This window comes from Diceros bicornis, chromosome 5, assembly GCF_020826845.1.
Source record: "Diceros bicornis minor isolate mBicDic1 chromosome 5, mDicBic1.mat.cur, whole genome shotgun sequence".
In the NCBI taxonomy this organism is placed as follows: Eukaryota; Metazoa; Chordata; class Mammalia; order Perissodactyla; family Rhinocerotidae; genus Diceros; species Diceros bicornis.
Genome location: NC_080744.1, coordinates 97,271,116 through 97,292,183, shown reverse-complemented (window position 1 = coordinate 97,292,183; position 21,068 = coordinate 97,271,116). Strand labels below are relative to the sequence as shown.

The window sequence follows — 21,068 nt, the reverse complement described above, 5'->3', positions numbered from 1 at the left end:
GATTTTGAAGATGTAATGAAGATCTCTGACCAATTGACTTTGAGTTAATCAAAAAGGAGATTACCCTGGGTGGGCCTGACCTAATCAGGTGACTCCTTTTAAAAGAGAGTCCAGGCCTTCCCTGGAAAAAGAGATTCAAAGCTGAAGAGGCCCTCTCTTACTGGCTGTCAAGATGCAGACAGCCATGCTGTGGAGAGGGCCCAGCAGGGAATGTGGCGGCCTCTGGGAGTGGAGGGCCTCAGTCTACAACCTTAAGGAAATGAATTCTGCCAACAGCCACATGAGCTTGGAAGGGGCCGCCTAGCCTTAGGAGAAATGCTAGTCCTGGCCAACACCCTGACTGAGACCCTGAGCTGAGCACCCAGCTTAGCCACGTCGGACCTCCTGACCCATGGACACTGTGAGATGAAATGTATGTTTTAGGCCGCTAAACTTGTTATGCAGTGATAGAAAATGAATACACTATCGATTATGTGTCAGTAATTGAGGATGCAGAAAGGAAGAAACACCATTCTGGTCCCAAAGGCGCTCACAGTCTGGTGGAGGAGACAAAAAACTTATAGACACAATTTAGAGTGAAAAGAGTTATCATGGAAATAGGAACAGGGGTGTACTTCCGGCTGACCACGGCCGACTAAACACACAGTGCTGCCAAAACCCCGAGTAATGCCAGCAAAAAAGGCATCAGCCATAAAGGGGAGAGAATGTGAAGTGAGGAGGGACAACTCTGTTCTTTCTGCCATAAAGCTGGAATGTTCCGTGGCCGTGAATTCCTCCTCCACCTACCACAGGGAGGAAGCCGTTGGCAGTAGGAGAAAGTGAGTCAACAAAGAGAAATGGAGCTGAGAGGTGACAAGACAGAATCCTGAAGATGTTTGACACCCTGGGTCCAACTGAACCTGAGGCCTGTTGATTCCCATCCTTCCCAGGTAAAGGAACCAATCAACCTTGGAGATTTTACCTCCAATCCAAGTGTCCTAATTAATATAAATACATAGCGCAGTAAACAGTAGATTGAGCTCTCAATAAGTTTTAATCACTCTTGTCATTACTAAACTGATTATTCATATGAACTAATTAAGCACTGTGGAATCTTGAAGGGCAGCCACCTCACTCCTGGGTGCTTCTCAGGAGGCCTGAGTTTTGTCTGCTGAAAGAAGGCATTACAGTGCAGACAGTGCCCTCAGGACTCAGGACAGGCTCAGACATCTCCCGTGAGGCCTTTGTGGCTGGGAGGGGCCATCCGGCTTGCCTACGATCTGTGTCATCCTGAATACAGGCAAAGGACTGAAGTTCTTTGAAATGACGGCCTACTGTGCCAGAGGTGCTGGACAGAGAGAGACCCCTGGGAACAGCCCACTTGTGTGTGGTGGTTGTAGGCTAGGGAGTCGGAGTCCTCTGAGTCTCGGGGTGCAGCCAGCCGCTGACAGGCCTGGAGACGCCCTAAAGGTCTCTAACACCCACCAGGTGTGTTCGTCTCTTTCCAGAAAGGACCACACCTGTCAGACCACACCAGCACTCCCACCGGGCTCTGACCTCTATGAACGGGACACCAGAAGGAGCCCCTAGACATCTGAACAAATCAGGTCGTTCAGATCCGTGGCCAGCTCCTGCCTGGACGTGGCCTTCCTCCTGCCGAGCTGGCCTGCAGACCTCGAGAACTTGCCCTGGCTGCGGGTGATCTGGAGGTACTGGTCGGTGCTGCTGTTCTGCTGGTCACTACTGGATGCTGCTGACACGGAGTCAGATTCCGTGAGGGATGGCTCGAACCTGGGCTTCCCTCTGGGCTTCAGAGGGTGCTGTGGGTACTGGAAATTCCGGGAGCGTGGCTTTTTGTGCACATACATAAGCCTGTCAAGACCGTCAAAACCGTCGTTCCAAGACTTGTGGTGCCTCCGCGCCTGGTGCTCAGGAGCCAGCGGCTGACTCGCCGACCTCTCGCCAGCGTACACGTGGGGAGCCCCGCGGAGGTCTGTCAGGGAGCGTGGCTGGAAGGACCACTTGATCAGCTCTCTCCTCAGCATCTCCTCTTCCTCTTCGCTCAGCTGTGGAGAGCGAGCCTGCTGGGGGCCCCGGGACAAACACTGTCGCACGTTCCTGGGGTACATCTCCACGACGTCCCGTAAGGCATCTATCTTGAAATGTCTTTCTGGCCAGAAAGTTGGGTGTGTTTTTTTGTGAGCGTCACGTTCATTGACGATATAATATCTGGGAGCGTGGGGCCTATGACCATGTGGCACCGGGGCCGAGACCCCCGGTCCATGAAGGGGAGGGTTGATTTGCTGAAAGTCTTTTCGGTAAAGAGGTTCCGAGTGAACGTCTTGCGTGTGCTTTGTGAATGTCGCAGGTGTGCAGGATCTGTTCCTGTGACGGTCTCCTGTGCTTGCACACGGACCACGTGGACACCTGTAAGACAGAGGTGGTCAAGCCCCCATGGCCTCGGTGCTCTCAGAGCCCCACCCCTTCTAAGCGCCGCGAGCCGGGGCAGCAGATCTCTGCATTTTCACTGAACTGGTCCCAGTGTTGATGGGCGTTCCATGGATGGCGTGCACAGGCACATCCCCAGACGTCTTCACTGCTGGAGTTCTCAGAGCCCTTACTGCGATGGCGGGCACCGTCAGTCTCCACGGAGCAGCGAGGGCAGAGAGTGTTTTGCTACTATGTTTCGTCATGGAGCCCTCCTTTTGTCCATGAGCACACAGTGGGACCAATATTTGTGGCGCACACGTGAGGAAGAGTGCTCCTCACCGTCTCCGCCATGCAGCCGTCCAGCCTCAGCGGCACCTCACCCCGGGCCCACCCGGCTTGGTTGGAATCCCTCCTCCTTGTCAAGGCCCCATAGAGACAGGAAGACAGCTCCTCATACAGCAAGATTTCCACTTCTCTGTTAACTTAGTCATTGTCTTTAAAAAAAACCCTAAACTCCCTGAAATCAAAACCCCCTGTATTTCGTCTATATTGCTTTCACTGTGCTACATTCAGATCAAATATAATTCTCCATATGAGTCTGGGTCAGTGCGTCCTTCTGGACTCCATGATAGGAATGCAGGGTCCTCTGCTTTCTTATGTGTGAGGCTGAAACAATTGACCCCATGTAACACAGAGATGACCTTGCCAATAACTTGGCCAGCCTAGCGCTAAAATATATAAGATCCTGCCAATAATATGGCCAGTCTGGAGTTAAAAAATAAAAAAATTTTAAAAGGCATTTTCTTTTCTTAGGCTGTAGAAATACATACCCTAGGCTGGCAAGAAGGCTTGCTTACAGGTTCTGTGGTAGAAGGCCTAGAAGAATTTGTCCTGTTTGACAAACTTTGTCCCTCTGTTTCTTCTCAGTACCAGCGGTCAGTCTCTTGACCTCGTGGCCTTCTGGCAGAATCGGAATTAATGGCCCTGGCCTCCTGAAACTGTTAGGGCCTTCACATCCCTACGGGCTCTTTATTCCACCCCTTATGGCTCTGGGCCATCCCTGGTCGGTACACGGTCAGCGGGGAGGTTTCCCGCTGTGCTGCAGGTAAGCTCACCTGTTGGTGTCTGGCTCCGGCCGGGATTTGGAGATGCCAGGAAGAGGCGAGCTAGGACTGCTGGTCCCTGGCCAGGGACTCTGGGGTGTGGGTTGGGTGACGGTCTCTACCCTGCCACTTTTGCTGCTTGTTGAGTCAAAATTGACCACGTTGCCGTTGTTCTGGGGTGTCGCCGAGGGAGCCGAGGACAGCTGGCTGCCCAGATCCATGTCCTGTGGGAGCCTCTTGGTGCTGTCATCCTGGGTTTGGATTCGGGCTGTGGGAAGAGGCAGGGCCGTGAGAAGACGGCTCTGGGGTGGCACATCCAGGCAGGTTCAGCTGCAGGTGTTGGGACTTCCAACAGCGGGGTCTACGGACAGGCGTATGCACTTGCAGACCCACCAGCCTGGGGGCCATGCACATTTTGGGATTCAAGTCATTTCTTCACACAAAGTTTGAGCTGGAGGGGAGTGTGGGGGGATCAAATGAACCCTGAGTCTTTACACATGTACCATCTGATGCCCCAGGAGGCAAAGTGGGTTATTCTCCAGCCTTGGGGCTCTGGCTCCTCATCTACACAATGGATATTGTAAAGCTTACAAGATAATTAGGATTTTTTGGAAACAGTTGACAGAGCATTCTGAAAAAAGAAGTGGCCTTGAGCTGAAAAATGGACATTGGACAATGAAATTGTGATCCTGAGAAAGTCTATGGAGATTCTAGTTTTTGAAGATAACCTGAACTAAACTTAATTATGCTCCATTGGCAAATAATACTTGACAGTTACAGTGGGGTTTATAGCCTGAGCTGCAGTCTCTCCACAGCAATTTCCAGTCATACACTGCTCTCCAGAAAGGCAGACGGGCGAGCACGACCCTGAGGCCCGGTGATTTGTGCTCAGGCATTTTCCTGGAGGAAAATAAATCCCTCCCAATGAGCTGAGTATTAAACAGACGGAAGAGTTGGCCCACAGAGCCTTTCTGGGTCTCATGCTCATTCATTTTCTGAGGAGAATAGGACTGAGCCATTTTAAAGTTGCCTAGTGCCCCTTCTAGCTCACACATGAGTAGTGGTGTCCGGCAGGCCCGTTTCCTTTGAGTGCACCCGTGCATTTGTCCCCATTCAGGCCCGTCAGGCTTCTGCTCCTGCCGTTTTCCTGCTTTCTGCGGGGGCTCCCCTCCCTGGCTGGGCTGGGTGGGAAGCCTGTCAGGGCACAGCTGGAGAAGACGTGCGAAGGCGTGGCCATTGGGTTTGGGTTTCTTACTGGGGAATCTGTCCTTGTGGCTAGGCCTGCCCAGCTGGCATTGCTCTGCAGGAGTGGGACAGAGGACAGAACCTAAGGAGGCTGGACCCTGGGGCTGACAACTGAGCAGAGGTGACGTGATTCTGAAGATGTAATTAAGGTCTCTGACTCATTAACTTAGAGTTAATCAAACGGGACATTATCCTGGGTGGGTCTGACCTAACAAGGTGAGTCCTTTTAAAAAAGAGTATCCAGGCCTTCACTGGAAAAAGGATTCGAAACGGGCCATCGAGAGGAAGTACACAAAACTGAACATGACAAAGACATTCTTATGGGTTTTTCCTCAGATGTTTGTGCTTCTTTTTCTCTCCTACTACAAAATCTCCTTCTGACTTCAGACATGTTTTGAAGTTATTCACAGGCTCGGGTATGATGTAAAAATTGTAGATTTAAACCAAAATTTATATCCCTAAATTTTATTTTATTGTGCCCAGTTAATTGTGAAAACCAGTTTCTCAGGAATTTTTATTAGTAGTGTACCTTAAACTGCTATATTTTTATTTTCTTTAATTTTAATTTTTATTTTTTAATTTCATGTTTTTTGTGAGGAAGATTAGCCCTGAGCTAACATCTGTTGCCAATCCTCCTCTTTTTGCTGAGGAAGATTGGCCCTGGGCTAACATCTGTGCCCATCTTCCTCTACTTTATATGGGACGCCGCCACAGCATGACAAGCGGTGCATCGGTGTGTGCCCGGGATCTGAACTTGCAAAACCCCAGGCCACTGAAGCAGAGTGCGCGCACTTAACCGCTGTGTCACTGGGCCGGCCCCAAACTGCTATATTTTTAAATGCCCACCAACTGAGACATCAGGCATTTTTGTTTACTTACCTTCTACCATTTGGGCAAACTTTTTCTTATCTTCAGATCTTGCCTAAAATACAAATGATAATCATATATTTGTTCTGGATTTAGCAGGAAGCAGTAACAAATACTATTCTTGGGGGAAGATGATTTGTGCATCCTTGCTCAGATCTTGGGCCAGGACCAAACTCCTACTGCTCCGCAGGGCCACTACTCTGGGCTCAGGCCTGTGACTTGAGTGAGTAAATGCTGACACCTGAGAGCTAGAATTTTATCCCTAGTCAGTTTTATTTTTAGGGGCAGCTATTTGATAGACCAGGTTTAGATTCTGCCAATAATGGTTTGCCTGAGACACAAAAGAGAAAATATGGATCAACCACACAGGAGACGTATGTTTCCACAAAAATGCCCTTTGCGACTCCAAAGGCATTTCTTATTTGAGTATTTGCAAAACTAGGTGGTGTTTCTTAACATGAATTGATATCCGTGGAGTTCGGGGAGTGAGGTGAAGTAAGAGAGGCATTCAGGGGCCACATTTAAGGAGGTGCTCACTCTCGGGGCTGTGGAAGTGCAGAGTGGTACGACCCTGGGTGCATGTGCCTCCTTGATGTGGCATCCTGGTGCCTCCCTCGCCTCGCCTTGCCCTGGCCCTGGGGGAGCCCCTGGGGTGTGCAGAGGAGGAAGAATTGTGGAAGGAGGGAGAAGTCTCCCTCTGACTGTCCTGAGAGCCAGGGCTTGAGCCCCAGATGGGAGAGAGGGTAATGACAACCAGACTCTAGAAGATGCAAAAAAGGGGAGTCTTTGGATCCAAGCAGGGCATTTGGGCCCAGAGGTCCAAGTTGAGCCAGGTAGGGAAGGGGTCCTTTCTCTTTGCTCGCAGAGAAGCACAGCCAGCAGAAGAGCCAGCACACTGAGGGCTTGGTGTGGCCACAAGAGGGGCGCTGAAGGGCTCGGGGCATCAGCAGGGCCACCTGAGGAAGAGGAACAGCAGGTGCGGCTCCCTCCTGGGCAAGCGGGAGCCGTCCCTGGACAGTCTTAGAAGCAGCTCTGGGAGACCCTGGCGGGAGGGGTGGCCAAGAGTCCCCGTCATTTGGCACTGTGACATCATGTGTGTCCCTTGCTAGTGAGATCCCAGTCAGGTGGCTGACACATTCACAAGAGCAGAGATCTCATAATACTTGCATTTTGGATCTGCATTTTGAGCTGGTGGTTGCTGAGCTTCAGCGATCTTGCGATGCTCTGAAGGTAGTAGATGAGCATGCTAGGACAGAACAGCACAGGGAGGTGAGTGCACTTCGGCTAGCTTGTTGGCTTTTCCGGCCTTGTTCCCAGCTCAGCTGGTTGGCAGGAACCAGAGGTTCCCAGGCCAGATGTGGGCTACCCACTGACCCGTTCCTGAGGACAAAAGGTGTCGGCAAGTTCTCAGGCCTGCTAGCACTGGAAAGGGGCTGCTTTCCTTTTCTTTCTCCTGCTTTTTACAGCAAACTCCACTGACCTGGAATACTGTGCAGTGAGAGCAATAGGGAAGGAGCAAAGACGGGAGGGGCATTTTACAGTGTATCAAGCTATGAGTACTGGATCTGCTCGCTACTATTTTTCCTTTAAGCCAAAACAAGCAGAAGTTACTCAGCTGCATTGCAAAATTCCTTTTCGAGATTATTTAAAGTTCTGGAGAATATGAAACTGAGAATGGCATTCAACCCCATTATAGTGGCCTCAGTTGCCCACGTGGTGTTGATGAATCAGTCATGCTGTCCCTCCATGGCTCCTGTGTGAGTCAGAGTCCCTGCTTAGATCACTGGGCTCCGTCAGTGGCTTTCGAATGAACTCACTGATTTTATATAATTATTGGAAAGCAGTGCTTTCTTGTTGGCCAAACATGCAGAAGTCCCCCAAAAGCTGGCAGGGAAGTCATGTGTGGTACTCACAAGAGCAGCAGCACGGCCGGCAGGATGACCACAGGGCTGCCGATGTACCCCACCGCAGAGCCAAACCATGCAGGAAAGTCCTTCTCAATCGTCTCTGACACAATGTCATAAATCTTCTCTTGTCCACTGTGAGATAGAAAAGCATAACTCCAGATTGTGTTGCTTTTGGCAGAAAGATGCTGCAAGCTGTCAAAAAAATGGCTAGATGGCTACAGTCCAATCTTCAATGTCAGTTATAAAGCTAGAGTAAATATCTGTGTGTGAAAGACATGTCACCTTCCTAAGATGATTTCATAGGAAGTAGTCATCTAATTATTATGTAGGTTTGAAGGTGGGGTGAAGAACCATATTTTCTGTGTGTGTGTGTGTGTGTTTTAATAATGTACACAAAGATAGACTCTAAATATTACATATATATTGTATCAAAGCTGACTTAAAGCAAATGCTGGGAGATAATTTGAGATTTCTGCCTTGGTGGAGCTGGATAATGCAGAATCCAAAGTGAGGTGGACTATCTTTAATAAAAGCTTTCTGCGTTCTAGGAGTGGGAGGTTGACCAGGTAGACTTTCTTTCTAGCCCTGGAGCAATGTTGTTTCTTTTTTTTGATTTTTAACTCTGTATCTTTTAAAGATGAGCACAGAGATGATCATACTTGAGGGCAGCCTGCTTATTAAGAAAGGGCACTGGTCTCAGATTCAAAAGGCATGACTTTGAGATCTTTCTCTGCTAGTGCCCTGTTCTGTAAGCCAGAAGGAGAATTCAGTCTCCCACAGCTGTCAGTAGCTCCAAGCAGAGCTGACGGAAGTAAAATCACTTACCTGAACGGCCCGCAATGTAGGGAGGGCTTGTACCGGACAATGGCAAAAATGGTTGGCAGCATGCAGAGGAAGAGCATAAACAGGAGCATGGCCAAGTAGAAGTTGTTGGATCTGCAAAGAAACCAGGTGGCCAGTTGCCAATGATGCGTATGCCTGAAGAACTGACACAGAAACCGCAACCCTGACTCTTTGCAAACAGAAGAATCCTATCTAGGACAGGTTCGTCGTAGGGTCACAGGCAGCTTGGCAAACTAGAAATCGGTGCTCAGAGGGACTTCATAGATCATCCAACCCAAAGTATTCATCTACTAAACATTTGCTGAACACCTGTTCACCTCAAAACAAGAGAGTGGTGAACCCATGGGCATTACCCTATAAGCTTAATTCATGGAAAATCTTAGAAACCTTTGCCCCATTCACCTGGGTCCTTACCTAAAGGTTCCCTCTCCTGTTCTCAGCCTTGAACTTGTCTCCTGTGTATGAGAACGGTTTGACTCCTTTGGTTATGATTCTTGACCCTCTCACTTGGATGTGTCTCTCGACCTCTTACCCTCTCTGCTCCTGGCTGCTCGGGGTAAATGTTCTGCCTGACTAAGCTCGGGGCCCTGGGCCCTGAGCTGGTGTCAGGGAGCATGGCTGCCCAGGCCTCTCCTGAGGCAGCTCAGATCTATTTGTTGTACGAGGCCCTGTACACTGTCTGGAAAGAGAATGAGTGGTCAACCAATCTTGAGACTCTCAAGAGCACTCTCTGTCTCTCTCTTTAATAAAATAGATTAGACTGGAAGAGAATAGAAAATATCAGAGTGCATAGAATGTAAGTAGGTGAGTCTTAATTTGTGAAACCTTTCTCTCTCTCCCTTTCTCCTCCCCAATATATATACTATATATATATTTGTGTGTATATTCATTTATATGTATGTGTGTGTATATATGTGTGTGTATATATGTATGCATGGATGTATGTAGACATATACATATATACATATAAGTGGATATACACATGCACATATAAATTATACATAAAAACATGTATATATGAATGTATGCAGGTATGTGTACTGGTCACTAGGTAAAGTACAAATACATTATCACACAGGTTATGGTCAAGAAGTTTGAAAGCCACTGATGTACACCCACATAAATAACTATTATGTCAAAATAAAATAGATGAGCTCTAATCAAGGTGTTCAAAATGTGTTGTGAATTCACCAAAATGGCTAAAATGGAAAACACAGAAAAGAACAAGTTTTGGCAAGCTTGTGGGACAACTAGAGTTCTCATATAATGCTGGTGGAAGTATAAAAGACGTTTTGACACGTCTACTAAAGGTATGCATGCCCCACACCCAGCAATTGCTCTCCTAGGTGTATACCTAACAAAAGACCCTTCTGAGAATGTTCAAGGCAGCATTATTCATTATAGCTAATAGTTGGAAACAACCCTTGTGCCCATCAAAAGTAGCATGGATGGATGAGGAGTGATGTCAGCATCATGGTGGAGTGAGCTTTCCCCCTTAGACTCTCCCCACTAAGATACAACAAGAAGGACATTTACATACCAACACAGGACATTCACACAACACAAAGGACATCTGAGAGACCCACACAGCCTTACCTCTGAAACTGGAGGTGCTGAAACCCCCAGAGGAAGTGGAAGGAGGGAAGGAGAACTCCTCTCCTTCCCGAATGACAGTGACCCTGGGACCTGGACCGTGCAGCTCTGAGGGGGGATAGGGGCGGCCCTCTGTGGGAAAACTGTCACTCTTCAAGGTCTCTCACAGCCTGTGGGAAATTCCTGTATGGAGGGGACTGAACTGTTGCAGGGGTGCCTTCATCAACCTAGCACCCCAGGAGAGCAGATAGTGAGGGAAGAGCAAGAAGCCCCTGGGATCGGGCAGGCTAAAGAAAGAGCCTCTCCCCCTGCCTGGTGCTCCAGGACAACTGGTCAGCCAGATGGATCATGCCAGGCTCAGAATACACAGATCTTGACCCCCACCTGGTGGTGGCAGGTGGAAGCTGTGACCAGATATTTTCAGAATGCAGAAAAATAAGCCCACACCCTCAGCCAGTATGCAAAAATATATTAAATCTCCAGAACAGAAGGAAAATGACAAGCACCCGGAAATCAATCCTGAAGGCACAGAAATTTATAACCTAAAGGACAGAGAATTCAAAATAGCTATCATAAAAAAGCTCAAAGAATTACAAGAAAACACAGATAATTCAATGAAATCAGGAACTTCTTCACAAAAGAGATTGAAACATAAAGAAAAACCAATCAGAAATGTTGGAGATGAAACACACAGTGGAGGAGATAAAGAAAAATCTGGAATCTTTAAAGGACAGAGCTGTCAATATGGAGTAAAGAATTAGCATTATTGAGGATAGGAATGTAGAAATGCTCCAGATGGAGGAGGATAAAGAACAAAGACTAAAAAGAAATGAAGAAATTCTCTGAGAAATATCCGATATAATTAGGAAATGCAACATAAGGATTATAGGTATTCCAGAGGGAGAAGAGAGGGAGAAAGGAGCAGAGAGCTTGTTCAAAGACATAATAGCTGAGAACTTCCCAAACCTGGGGAAGGAGCTGGAAATACAAGTGAACGAAGTTAATAGATCTCCTAAATATATCAACATAAAAAGATCCTCTCCAAGGCATATAGTAGTAAAGCTGGCAAAAGTCAATGACAAAGAAAAATTATTAAGGGCAGCAAGACACACACACACAAAAAAAAACCAACATACAAAGGAATTCCAATCAGGTTCTCAGTCGATTTCTCAGCAGAAACTTTACAGTCTAGGAGAGAGTGGAATGCTATATTCAAAATTCTGAAAGACAAAAACTTTCAGCCAAGAATACTCTATCCAGCGAAAATATCCTTCAGAGATGATGGAGAAATAATAACTATCCCAGATAAACAAAAACTAAGGGAGTTCATTGCCGCTAGACCCCCACTACAAGAAATGCTCAAGAAGGCCCTCATGCCTTACAAAAAAAAGAGAAAAGGGATACAAAGCTGTGAGCAAGGAGAAAAATAGGTAGACAAAATCAGAAAAATTGCAGCTCTCTATCAGAATAGGTTAGCAAACACCTAATTACAACATCAAAGATTAAGGGAAGGAAAACACCAAAAATAAATATAACCTCATCTCTTTAAACACAAACTCACAAGATGGAATAAGTTGTGACCATAATAACTTAGAAGGGGAAGATAAAAGGAATGGAATCGACTTAGTCTAAGGAAATGAGGCCATCAGAAAATGGACTGTCTCATCTATGAGATTTTTTATACAAACCACATGGTAACCACTAAACAAATAATCAGAACAGAGACACATACAATAAATAAAGAGAAAACTAAGAAAACCATCATAAGGAACTACCAAAGTGAATTGGTAGTCCAAAATACACAGGATGAGAAACAAAGCAAATGCAAAAGAACTGGAGAATGAGCAATAAAATAGCAACATTAAGCCCTTGTATATCAATAACCACTCTAAATGTAAATGGATTGAATTCTCCAATCAAAAGACACAGAGTAGTGGGATGGATTAAAAAACAAGATCCAACAATATGCTGCCTCCAGGAAACACACCTCAGCTCTAAAGACAAACACAGGCTCAGAGTGAAAGGATGGAAGACAATCCTCCAAGCTAATGGCAAACAAAAGAAAGCAGTGTTGCCATACTCATATCAGACAAAGTAGACTTTCAGATAAAACGGGTAATGAGAGACAAAGAAGGGCAATATATAGTGACAAAAGGGACATTCCACTAAGAAGACATATCACTTATAAATATATACGCACCCAACACAGGAGCACTAAAGTACATAAAGCAACTATTGACAAACCTAAAAGGAGATAGTAACAAAAGCACAATAACAGTGGGGGATCTTAAAACTCCACTTACATCAATGGATAGATCATCCAGACAGAAAGTCAATAAGGAAATAGTGGACTTAAATGAAAAACCAGACCAGATGGACTTAATAGATTTATATAGAGCACTCCATCCAAACACAGCAGATTACACATTATTCTCAAGCATGCATGGAACATTCTCAAGGATAGACCATATGTTGGGAAGCAAGGCAAGCCTCTATAAATTTAAGAAGACTGAAATCGTAACAAGCATCTTTTCTGACGCATAATGCTATGAAACTAGAAATCAACTACAAGAAAAAATCTGGGAAAGTGACAAAGATCTGGAGGCTAAACAATATGCTACTGAATAACCAATAGATCATTGAAGAAATTAAAGGAGAAAGCAAAAAATATCTGGAGACAAATAAAAATGAAAATACACCATACCAACTCATATGGGATGCAGCTAAAGTGGTCCTGAGAGGGAAATTCATAGCAATGTAGGTCCATATTAACAAACAAGAAAAATCCCAAATAACCAACCTTAAACTACACCTGAAATAATTAGAAAAAGAAGAAAAAACAAAGCCTAAAGTTGGCAGAAGGAGGGAAATAATAAAACTCAGAGCAGAAATAAATGAAATTGAAAGCAAAAAAGCAGCAGAAAGGATCAAGGAAACAAACAGCTGGTTCTTTGAGACAAACTCTTAGCCAGACTCACTAATAAAAAAAGAGAGAAGGCTCAAATAAACAAAATTAGAAATGAAAGAGGAGAAATTACAATGGATACCACAGAAATACAAAGGATTAAAGAGAATGCTATGAAAATCTATAAGCCAACAAATTGGACAGTCTAGAAGAAATGGATAAACTCTTAGACTCAAACAACCTCCTAAAGCAGAATCAAGAAGAAATAGAGACCCTGAATAGACCAATCCAAGTAAAGAGATTGAAACAGTAATTAAAAACCTCCCCCCAAATAAAAGTCCAGGACTAGATGGCTTCTCTGAAGAATTTTACCAAACATTCAAAGAAGATTTAATACCTGTCCTTCTCAAACTATTCCAAAACATAGAGGAAGATATAACCCACTTCCTAACACATTCTACGAAGCCAACATCACCCTGATACCAGAGCCAGATGAGAACAGCATAAAGAAGGAAAATTACAGGCCAATATCGCTGAGGAACATAGATGCAAAAATCCTCAACAAAATATTGGCAAACCGAATACAGCAATGCATTAAAAGGATCATACACCATGATCAAGTGGGCAGAGGGTATGAACAGACGTTTCTCCAAGGCAGATATACAGATGGCCAATAGGCATATGAAAAGATGTTCAACATCACTAATCATCAGGGAAATGCAAATCAAAGCAACATTAAGATATCGCCTTATACCCATTAGAATGGCTATCATCACCAAGACAAAAAAGAAGACAAAATCGTCCCATTTGCAACAACGTAGATGGACCTGGAGGGTATTATGTTAAGTGAAATAAGCCAGACAAAGACAGACAAACATCACATGATTTCACTCATATGTGGAAGATAAACTAACACACGGACAGAGAGAACTGTTTGGTGGTTACCAGGGGGAAGGGGGTTGGGGGTGGGCACAAGGGGTGAAGAGGAGCATTTATAGGGTGACTGACAATAATGTACAACTGAAATTTCACAATGTTATAAACTACTATGACATCAATAAAAAGAAAGTAGAATGGATAAAGAAATACGGGTATATTTCCTCAATGATATGAACCTCACAGGCACATTATTGAGGGAAAGAAGCCAGAAACAAAAGAGCTCCTCCTGTGTGCAATTCCATTTACGTGGAGTCAAAAACCAGGCAAAATGAATTACGCTGGTAGAAGTTGGTGGTGACTGGAATTGAGTACAAGGGGCCTTCTGGGTGTTGTTCTTGATCTGTTTCTTGATCTGGGTGCTGGTCACGTACTCGTGTTCAGTTGGTGAATATTCATCAGACTGATATTTATGATTTGTGCACTTTCTAAATGATTGTTAAACTTCAGCAAAAAGTTTTAAAAAATATGTCATGAGCTTAAGAGGAGTAATGATTAACTCCAAGGGTGGGGCATTGGAAATGGCTTCAGGAAGGAAATAAACCAGAGGACAGACAAGATTTTGATAAGCAGAAAGCTGGGGACCCCCTTGTGGAAGTCGCCCTGGACAAGGTGTGGTGGATGATGCAAGTTCTCTGTCTGCAGCCCGCTTTGCTCCCACTGACCTGGAGGCTCGAAACACCTGCTGGTGGGGCACATTGCAGGTCAGCACAGCCCAGCTCCTCAGGTACATGAGCCCAATCAGCTTGAGGACATTGAAGGCAGGGAGGCACGGAGAGAAGAAGGCCCCCATCCTGGAACCACGAGGGGAGGCGAGTTAGCACGTTGTCTTCCAGTCTAATAGGGTTCTGAGACCTTGAGATTTATACCTTATGCTTAAAGGACCAGAGAAACCCCCGAAGCTCTGAGACCCCAACCCTCCACCGTCGGAGATAAGACAGGTAACTTCTGCAGATGATTGAAAATATCCTCTTTGCACAGGAACACTGTCTCTCTCTTCACACTCAGCAGAGGAAAGGCCCTCTTCTGGTGAAGAGGCAAATGATGGGTCACCACAGTTCGGGGGGCTCTAGGTTTTGCCTGTCTATGGTGAGGGCTGCGTTAATAAATTACTGACTTTCAGGTTTGATCAACATATGTTAAGCAGCTATTTTGTTGGGCATATGCTAAACATCCTCTCACATTTCAGCTCATTTAACCTTCTGCAATCATGAAAGGAGGGATAAATGACCAAAGTTTATAGACATGGAAGGTGGGTCTGGGGAATTTAAGTGATTTGCCCAAAGACATGTTGCTAACAAAAGGGCGACCCCGTATCATCCACATGGAGATACTTCTGAGAGTGACAGATCTCGGACAACAGGCAAGAACTGGACTGTCTGGGGAAACAGACATGTAGTTACACTGCAAATAGGTGTCACAGATGGAACAAAATCCAGATCTTCTGACATTGAGGCTAAATCTGTTTATACTGGGTGTGCATCCATACAATACTTGTGTAATTCAGATTTAGTGATAGGAAGATAAGTATAGATATAAGGATATGTTTAATAAGTAAAAGCTTTTAAAAAGACACTTTTGGTTTCTCACAGACAGCAGGCAAGAATTTCACTGTCTGTGTGATGTTAGGCAAGACATTTAGCTTCCCTGTGCCTCAGTTTTCTCATATTTACAATGGAGAAAATAGTACTAGTAACCTAGTAGGGTTTCTGAAGGATTAAGTCTGTTACTACAGGTATAAAAGTGTCTGATATCTACTAAATGTTAAGTAAATGTTACATATTATTTTTAATACTGTATTTGTGAAAATACTTTTCAAAAGAAGGGGACTAGGAGAATATAGAATTTGATTGAAGGAATATTACTTTATATCTCTCAATTCTACATGCATTTTACTGAATGATTATGAGGAGAGATTGTGTTTTCTGAATGTATGGAACATCCAAGTTGTTCTTTTTCTTTGTTTGCTTGTGTTTTATCAAATAGCTCTATTTATGGTCCAGTAGGTAAAACCAGAGATGAAGGGGTGACTTAGGGAGCTCTCTGCCCAGCCCACAGACACACACATCTTTGTGGCCCAGATGACCCCTCTCAGTTCTCTGGCGTCTTTAGGAAGAGGATTGCCTTGGCTGGAAGTTGCCCTGTGTGGACAGTCTTCCCAAGTTTCTGGTCTCGCCCAGCACGGGTCTGCAGTCTGGCAGATGGCCGTGCCCCTGGGCTCAGTGTCTAAGTGAAAATATGGATGCACATGGGAGGGACAGTGGGCAGCTGAGGGCAGGAATGGCCAGGCTCCCCAGCTGTGACACAGCCACTCCTGGAAGTCCTCCTGGGGGGTTAGCGACCTCTTCTCAGCCTTCCCCCAGTCCTCCCCAGCAGCTTATTCTATCGGGTCCTGTGCAGATTTTTTTGGCTATAATCACAGTGGCCTAAAAATGGGCAATTTCCTTCATCACTCCTTTCTGAAAAATGCTTTTAGAAAACCATTACTTTTAGAAAAAAATTACTATACATGTGAAATATTTCAATTAGAAAATGTTTATGTCTTTCTTAATTCATATGATTGTGTTTATTATGGTCACGTCCCAACCAGACGAAGTAAATTAAAATCTTAGCCCAGATGAGATGTAAGCAAAGGCAAGAAGAAGCTTTGATACCTACCAGATCATTCCCTGGTTGTAGACTAAATGTAGCACGTTCTCCGCTATTTTGAATTCCCCATATTCAGGCTACAAGAGAAAATGAACTTCCGCATCAAAAAATGCTCCAAAGTTCTTTGCATAAAGCAGTTAATTATAGTACATACATAGACTTCCTTGTTTATATAGGCATGTAGAGATCATTGTCTGTGTGGCCATCTCAGCAAATAGAAAATGTAAGAATGGGGCCGGCCCTGTGGCTTAGCGGTTAAGTGCGCGTGCTCCGCTGCTGGCGGCCCGGGTTCGGATCCCGGGCGCGCACTGACGCACTGCTTCTCCGGCCATGCTGAGGCCGCGTCCCACATACAGCAACTAGAAGGATGTGCAGCTATGACATACAACTATCTACTGGGGCTTTGGGGGAAAAAATGAATTAAAAAAAAATAAAAGTATAAAAATAAAATAAAATAAAATAATGAAAATGTAAGAATGAAATGGAAACTCAGCTTTGCATACCGTTTCCCTCTTTCCTCACGTATTTTCTCTCAGCCACGTCTGTTTCCCAGCCTAGTCATTAGAAAAGGGTGCATCTAGCCATATGAACTTCCTGAATAGACACAGCATCTTACTTACAAACTTGCTTTCCAGGTCCCAACACCAGTAGTCACTTAAGTACCGAACAAAAAGTCCTCGGAAGAAGTCTATGAGCAGGATGCTGGCCACAGTGAAGAGCATGTCGATGATGGAGAGCTTCAGCATCTCCTGAAACACAAGCGTTCTTGGATGCCACCACGCCTCCATGCCCTGCCCTCCCACCACCCACCTCTCCCTTCAAGGTCCCCCAGTCTGTTCATTCCCATGGGCTTGAACCACTGGGTCCTCTCCAATGGCACATAATGGACGCTCAATAAATATTTGTTAACTTGAATTTTGATATCCAAGGCCAGCATTACACGAAACCAGGAGAGAATCTAAGGTCTGTGGTTTTGTAGCCACAGGAGACTACTGGAGGCCTGTGATTCAATTCCATGGGATAATACCTCAGAGCTGAGATTCTCTGTACAAGACAACGTATCGAAGGTGGAAGGCAGAGTGGTTCAGGGCTCAAAGCTTGGAACAGATGCCAGGGTTTGGGCCTTTGTTCTGATCTTTACTATCTATGTCCTTAGGAAAGTTATTTAACCTCTTGTGTCTCAGTTTCCTCATCTGTGCCTATAAGGGTGGTAATAATAGGATTCTTATGGGAGTAAGCACTTAGACTAGGTTCCAGCACACAGTTAACACTGCTTGAGTCTTTGCACTGATTATTATTATTAACTTTGAGAACTGGAAAATCATAAACCCTCACTGGACCTTATTTTCCTTTTCCATAAAATAGGAATAATGACACTTCAGAGATTTGCTAGAGTTAAGTGATGAAATGGATATGAAAGGGCTTTATAAGGGAGACAGGGAGCCACCTGCCCAACATAGGTTTCCCAGCACTGGTTTTGCGGACTCTGGGTGTAGACAGTGGTCTTGTTGGCCTCTGAGAGAGGCAAAGTGTAAGTTGGGATGCTAGCTTCTTCTAGGGCCCATGTGCTGTTTCTCCTGAGCCCTATCCCAGGCCCAGGCATGGACCATTTCTCTTCTTCAGGGGCTGCCTTGGTGGCAAAGACGATGGTAGAATCTATCCAGTGACTTGTGTTACTTTTAGTAGCAGCTTCCTGGGGAGAGAAGGAGGGAAGGAAGAAAAGAAGGTTGTCCATGTATCTGTAAATAAGGACCCACCATGGATACCAAGGGTGTCATTGCACTGCTTGGGAGTAATCTCCCTGTCTCTCTGTGTCTCTGTCTCTCCCTGTCTCCATCTCTCTCTCCCCTTCTGCCTCCAGCGTGGTAGATAGCCACTTGACTAGAGTTGACCCCAATAATGAACATAGAGTTGTAATGGATAGTATTTGTTGGTCCCTAGTAAGTGTCAGAGACTGTTCCAGGTTAATACGTTACATCTTCTCATCCTCACAAGAGTGTCGGGTAAGAATAATTATCTGTATTATAGATGAGGAGACTGAAGCTCAGCCAATTGAAGTGGAACACTCAAGGTCACTTTGCAAGTCAGTGCAGGTGAGGACCCAGTCTATGCAACATCACAGCCTGGATGCAGAACCGTCACCTCGTCTGCCTTATAAGCCTCCTGAGTTTGATGCTGGTCTGGTGTGGCTTGAGCAAACAGCCCTGAGAAACCTCCTTCTCCTCCCTGCCTTCCCTTCCACCCCCATCTGGGATGTCCTCACAGGTGGAGCTCCAAAGCTACTCTGGGTTGGGAGTGGATACTCTTGCTGGTTTGGGATGGGGGCCCACTCTGAACAGTTACCCAGGAGTGCTTATCTTCTCCCAGCTTTCTAAATGAGTCTCACAGCCAGCCACTCTTCCTGGGGTCATTTGCAATAGCTTTTCATAGCTTCTTCCGATGGGATTCAAGGAAATGGGGTAGTATTGTGGAAAGAGACTTGGAGCCAAAGACCCAGGGTCTCACCCCAGCCCTGTCACTCACTAGCCACAAACCCTGGCCTCAGTTTCTTTATCTTGGAAATGGGGCTAATTTTTCTATCCTCGCCTTGAGAAGACCACAACTGAGTTGAGTTTTGAAGATGATGAATGGAGTGCAAGCGTAAGCACTGATGTTAACAACAATGAAGATGACCTGTGTGTGTATGCATGTGTGTGTGCGTGTGTGCTTGCATGTGTGTGGCAGTGGTTGGGTGGGCAACTGTCCAGCGGGGAGCACTCACCTCAGTGCTCATGCTGTTGACTTTGTCCAGGAGAGCGATGATCAGACTGTAGAGATTTCCCAGGTAGAGCACAAGGACCCTGGAAGCCACAAGCCCACCTTGAGACACAGCCCACCACACAAAAGTCCATGGTCCTCGACCCACCACAGTTTAGAAGTGACTACCCTGGTTACGCTAAGAGAGCGGCTGCCACACTTGGTTTCCTTCAGAATCATATTGGGTGCATTTAAAAAATACAGAATTCCCGAATCCACCCTGCTTCCGTAGGTCTGGATGGGTCTGGGAATCTTCTTATAGCCTTCTCAGGTAAGAAGATTCCACTGTAGCCTTCCTTGGATCAGCATGTAAGAACCACTACTGCAGCAGAAAGAGGGTGAGCTTAGGAAGGGGCGTCCTGCAGCATAGTGTAAATTATATGTGTGTTTGTGTCATGCTTTCTGGTTTATAAAGTGATTTTCCAGCATTAACTCATTTGATTCTCACAACTCTGTGAGGTCCGTATTATTATTATCCCCACTTAAGGGACAAGTACATTGAATCACCAGGAGGACTAAGTGGCCTGTTCAAGTTCACGCAGTTAGGAGGAGGCAGGGTACAATTTCAGGGTCTCAGTGGGGGGTTCTGAAGCACAGGCTGAACCCCACAGGGCACTGTGGGGCTGAAGCAAGAGGGACTGTGGGCACAGCTACAGCACGTGGGCAGCTGGGAGTGGACGGAATCTGAGAGCAACAGCCTCCATCGGCCAATGGTCAAACTTGATGCCAGTTTCCCCTGAGTTGGAAGGTTTCGGAAACCCATGGAATTTCTGGATGCAGCCTTGAGTCTTATCAGAAACGTGTCTGGAAAAAATGAGATGATGAAGGAAAATGGCAGGTTTACAAATACCCCACAGGGACGGTGGTTAGTGCTTTGAGAATCATGAAACCGATGCCAGTTGATGAAAAAGAGAAAGTGGCTTGATTCCGAGGAAAAGACTCCCAGCTGAAGCCGAGTGGCCCATCCCCACAGCCCCCCCTTCATCTCTCGGGTGCAGAGTTGACTGCCTGCGTGGTGGAGTGAGCAGAGAACCGGGGGAGAGGCGTCTCCCTGGGGCCTCATCAGGACAGCGCATCAGCTTTTCTTGTGAAATTGTGGAGTGCTGCCCTTCGACCTTGTGCCAGGACCTTTTGCTCTCTGCGTGCACAGTATCTAGCACAGGGCAAGCTCCTCGGAGTAAACTCGGCAGGCGTTGCTGAAGGAAGAGCGGAAGGATTTCATCTGCTGTCTCGGTAGCCCATCCCTCTGGTTTTCCCTGTGCCTTGGATAAAAGGTAACACGGTCTGTTGGTTAGTTAATGGAACCAAAATAATTGTCTTGCTCTTATTGCCAGAATTAGGCCTAATTTGTCTGGGGCAAGTCTCTTGATGCCTCTGTTTCTCTAGTTTTAAACATGAGTAACGAGGTCAATCTATATAATAGGATTGCTGTTAGACCAAATGCAATAATGGAATTGATCCTCCTCAACGCCTGCTGGTGAGGAAGGAGCTGATGAGGGCACTTCTCTCTCCCAGATCAGAAGAGGTGCTGATGGGAGCACAAAGCCCCAGGGTCAGAGCCCGGGGGCGAGTCTCCTCCCAGAGCTCCCCTGGGCTGCGAGGTTTCCACAAACCCCTCGCTCCTTCCAGTCGTGTTTTTCTATCTTTGAAATGACAGTTGGATTTCAGGGGGTCGTAGACTTCAGCCTTCAAGCCAAATCCTCCCCTTACCTATTCTGTAACAGTCATGAGGTACACAGCCACGCTCTCATCTGTGTATTGTCGATGGTGGCTCTCATGCTGCCTCAGAGTTGAGCAGGTGTGACACAGACCATA

General features: G+C 45.9%; 1 protein-coding gene across 1 annotated transcript in view; it reads right to left on the bottom strand.

The window, feature by feature from the left end:
• Window positions 1–965: 965 nt before the first annotated feature.
• The window catches only part of TMC3 (transmembrane channel like 3), a 42,299-nt gene continuing 22,196 nt past the window's right edge, over window positions 966–21,068 (bottom strand). Inside the window, exons 12-22 of the mRNA XM_058542573.1 lie at window positions 19,219–19,297; window positions 17,905–18,150; window positions 17,078–17,206; window positions 16,467–16,534; window positions 14,474–14,602; window positions 8,357–8,467; window positions 7,538–7,663; window positions 6,792–6,870; window positions 5,637–5,679; window positions 3,525–3,780; window positions 966–2,406 (exon numbers count right to left, since the gene is read on the bottom strand). Of these exons, the coding sequence (XP_058398556.1) occupies window positions 1,566–2,406; window positions 3,525–3,780; window positions 5,637–5,679; window positions 6,792–6,870; window positions 7,538–7,663; window positions 8,357–8,467; window positions 14,474–14,602; window positions 16,467–16,534; window positions 17,078–17,206; window positions 17,905–18,150; window positions 19,219–19,297 (2,107 nt within the window). The 3' untranslated portion in view covers window positions 966–1,565. The remainder of the gene's footprint in view (window positions 2,407–3,524; window positions 3,781–5,636; window positions 5,680–6,791; window positions 6,871–7,537; window positions 7,664–8,356; window positions 8,468–14,473; window positions 14,603–16,466; window positions 16,535–17,077; window positions 17,207–17,904; window positions 18,151–19,218; window positions 19,298–21,068) is intronic.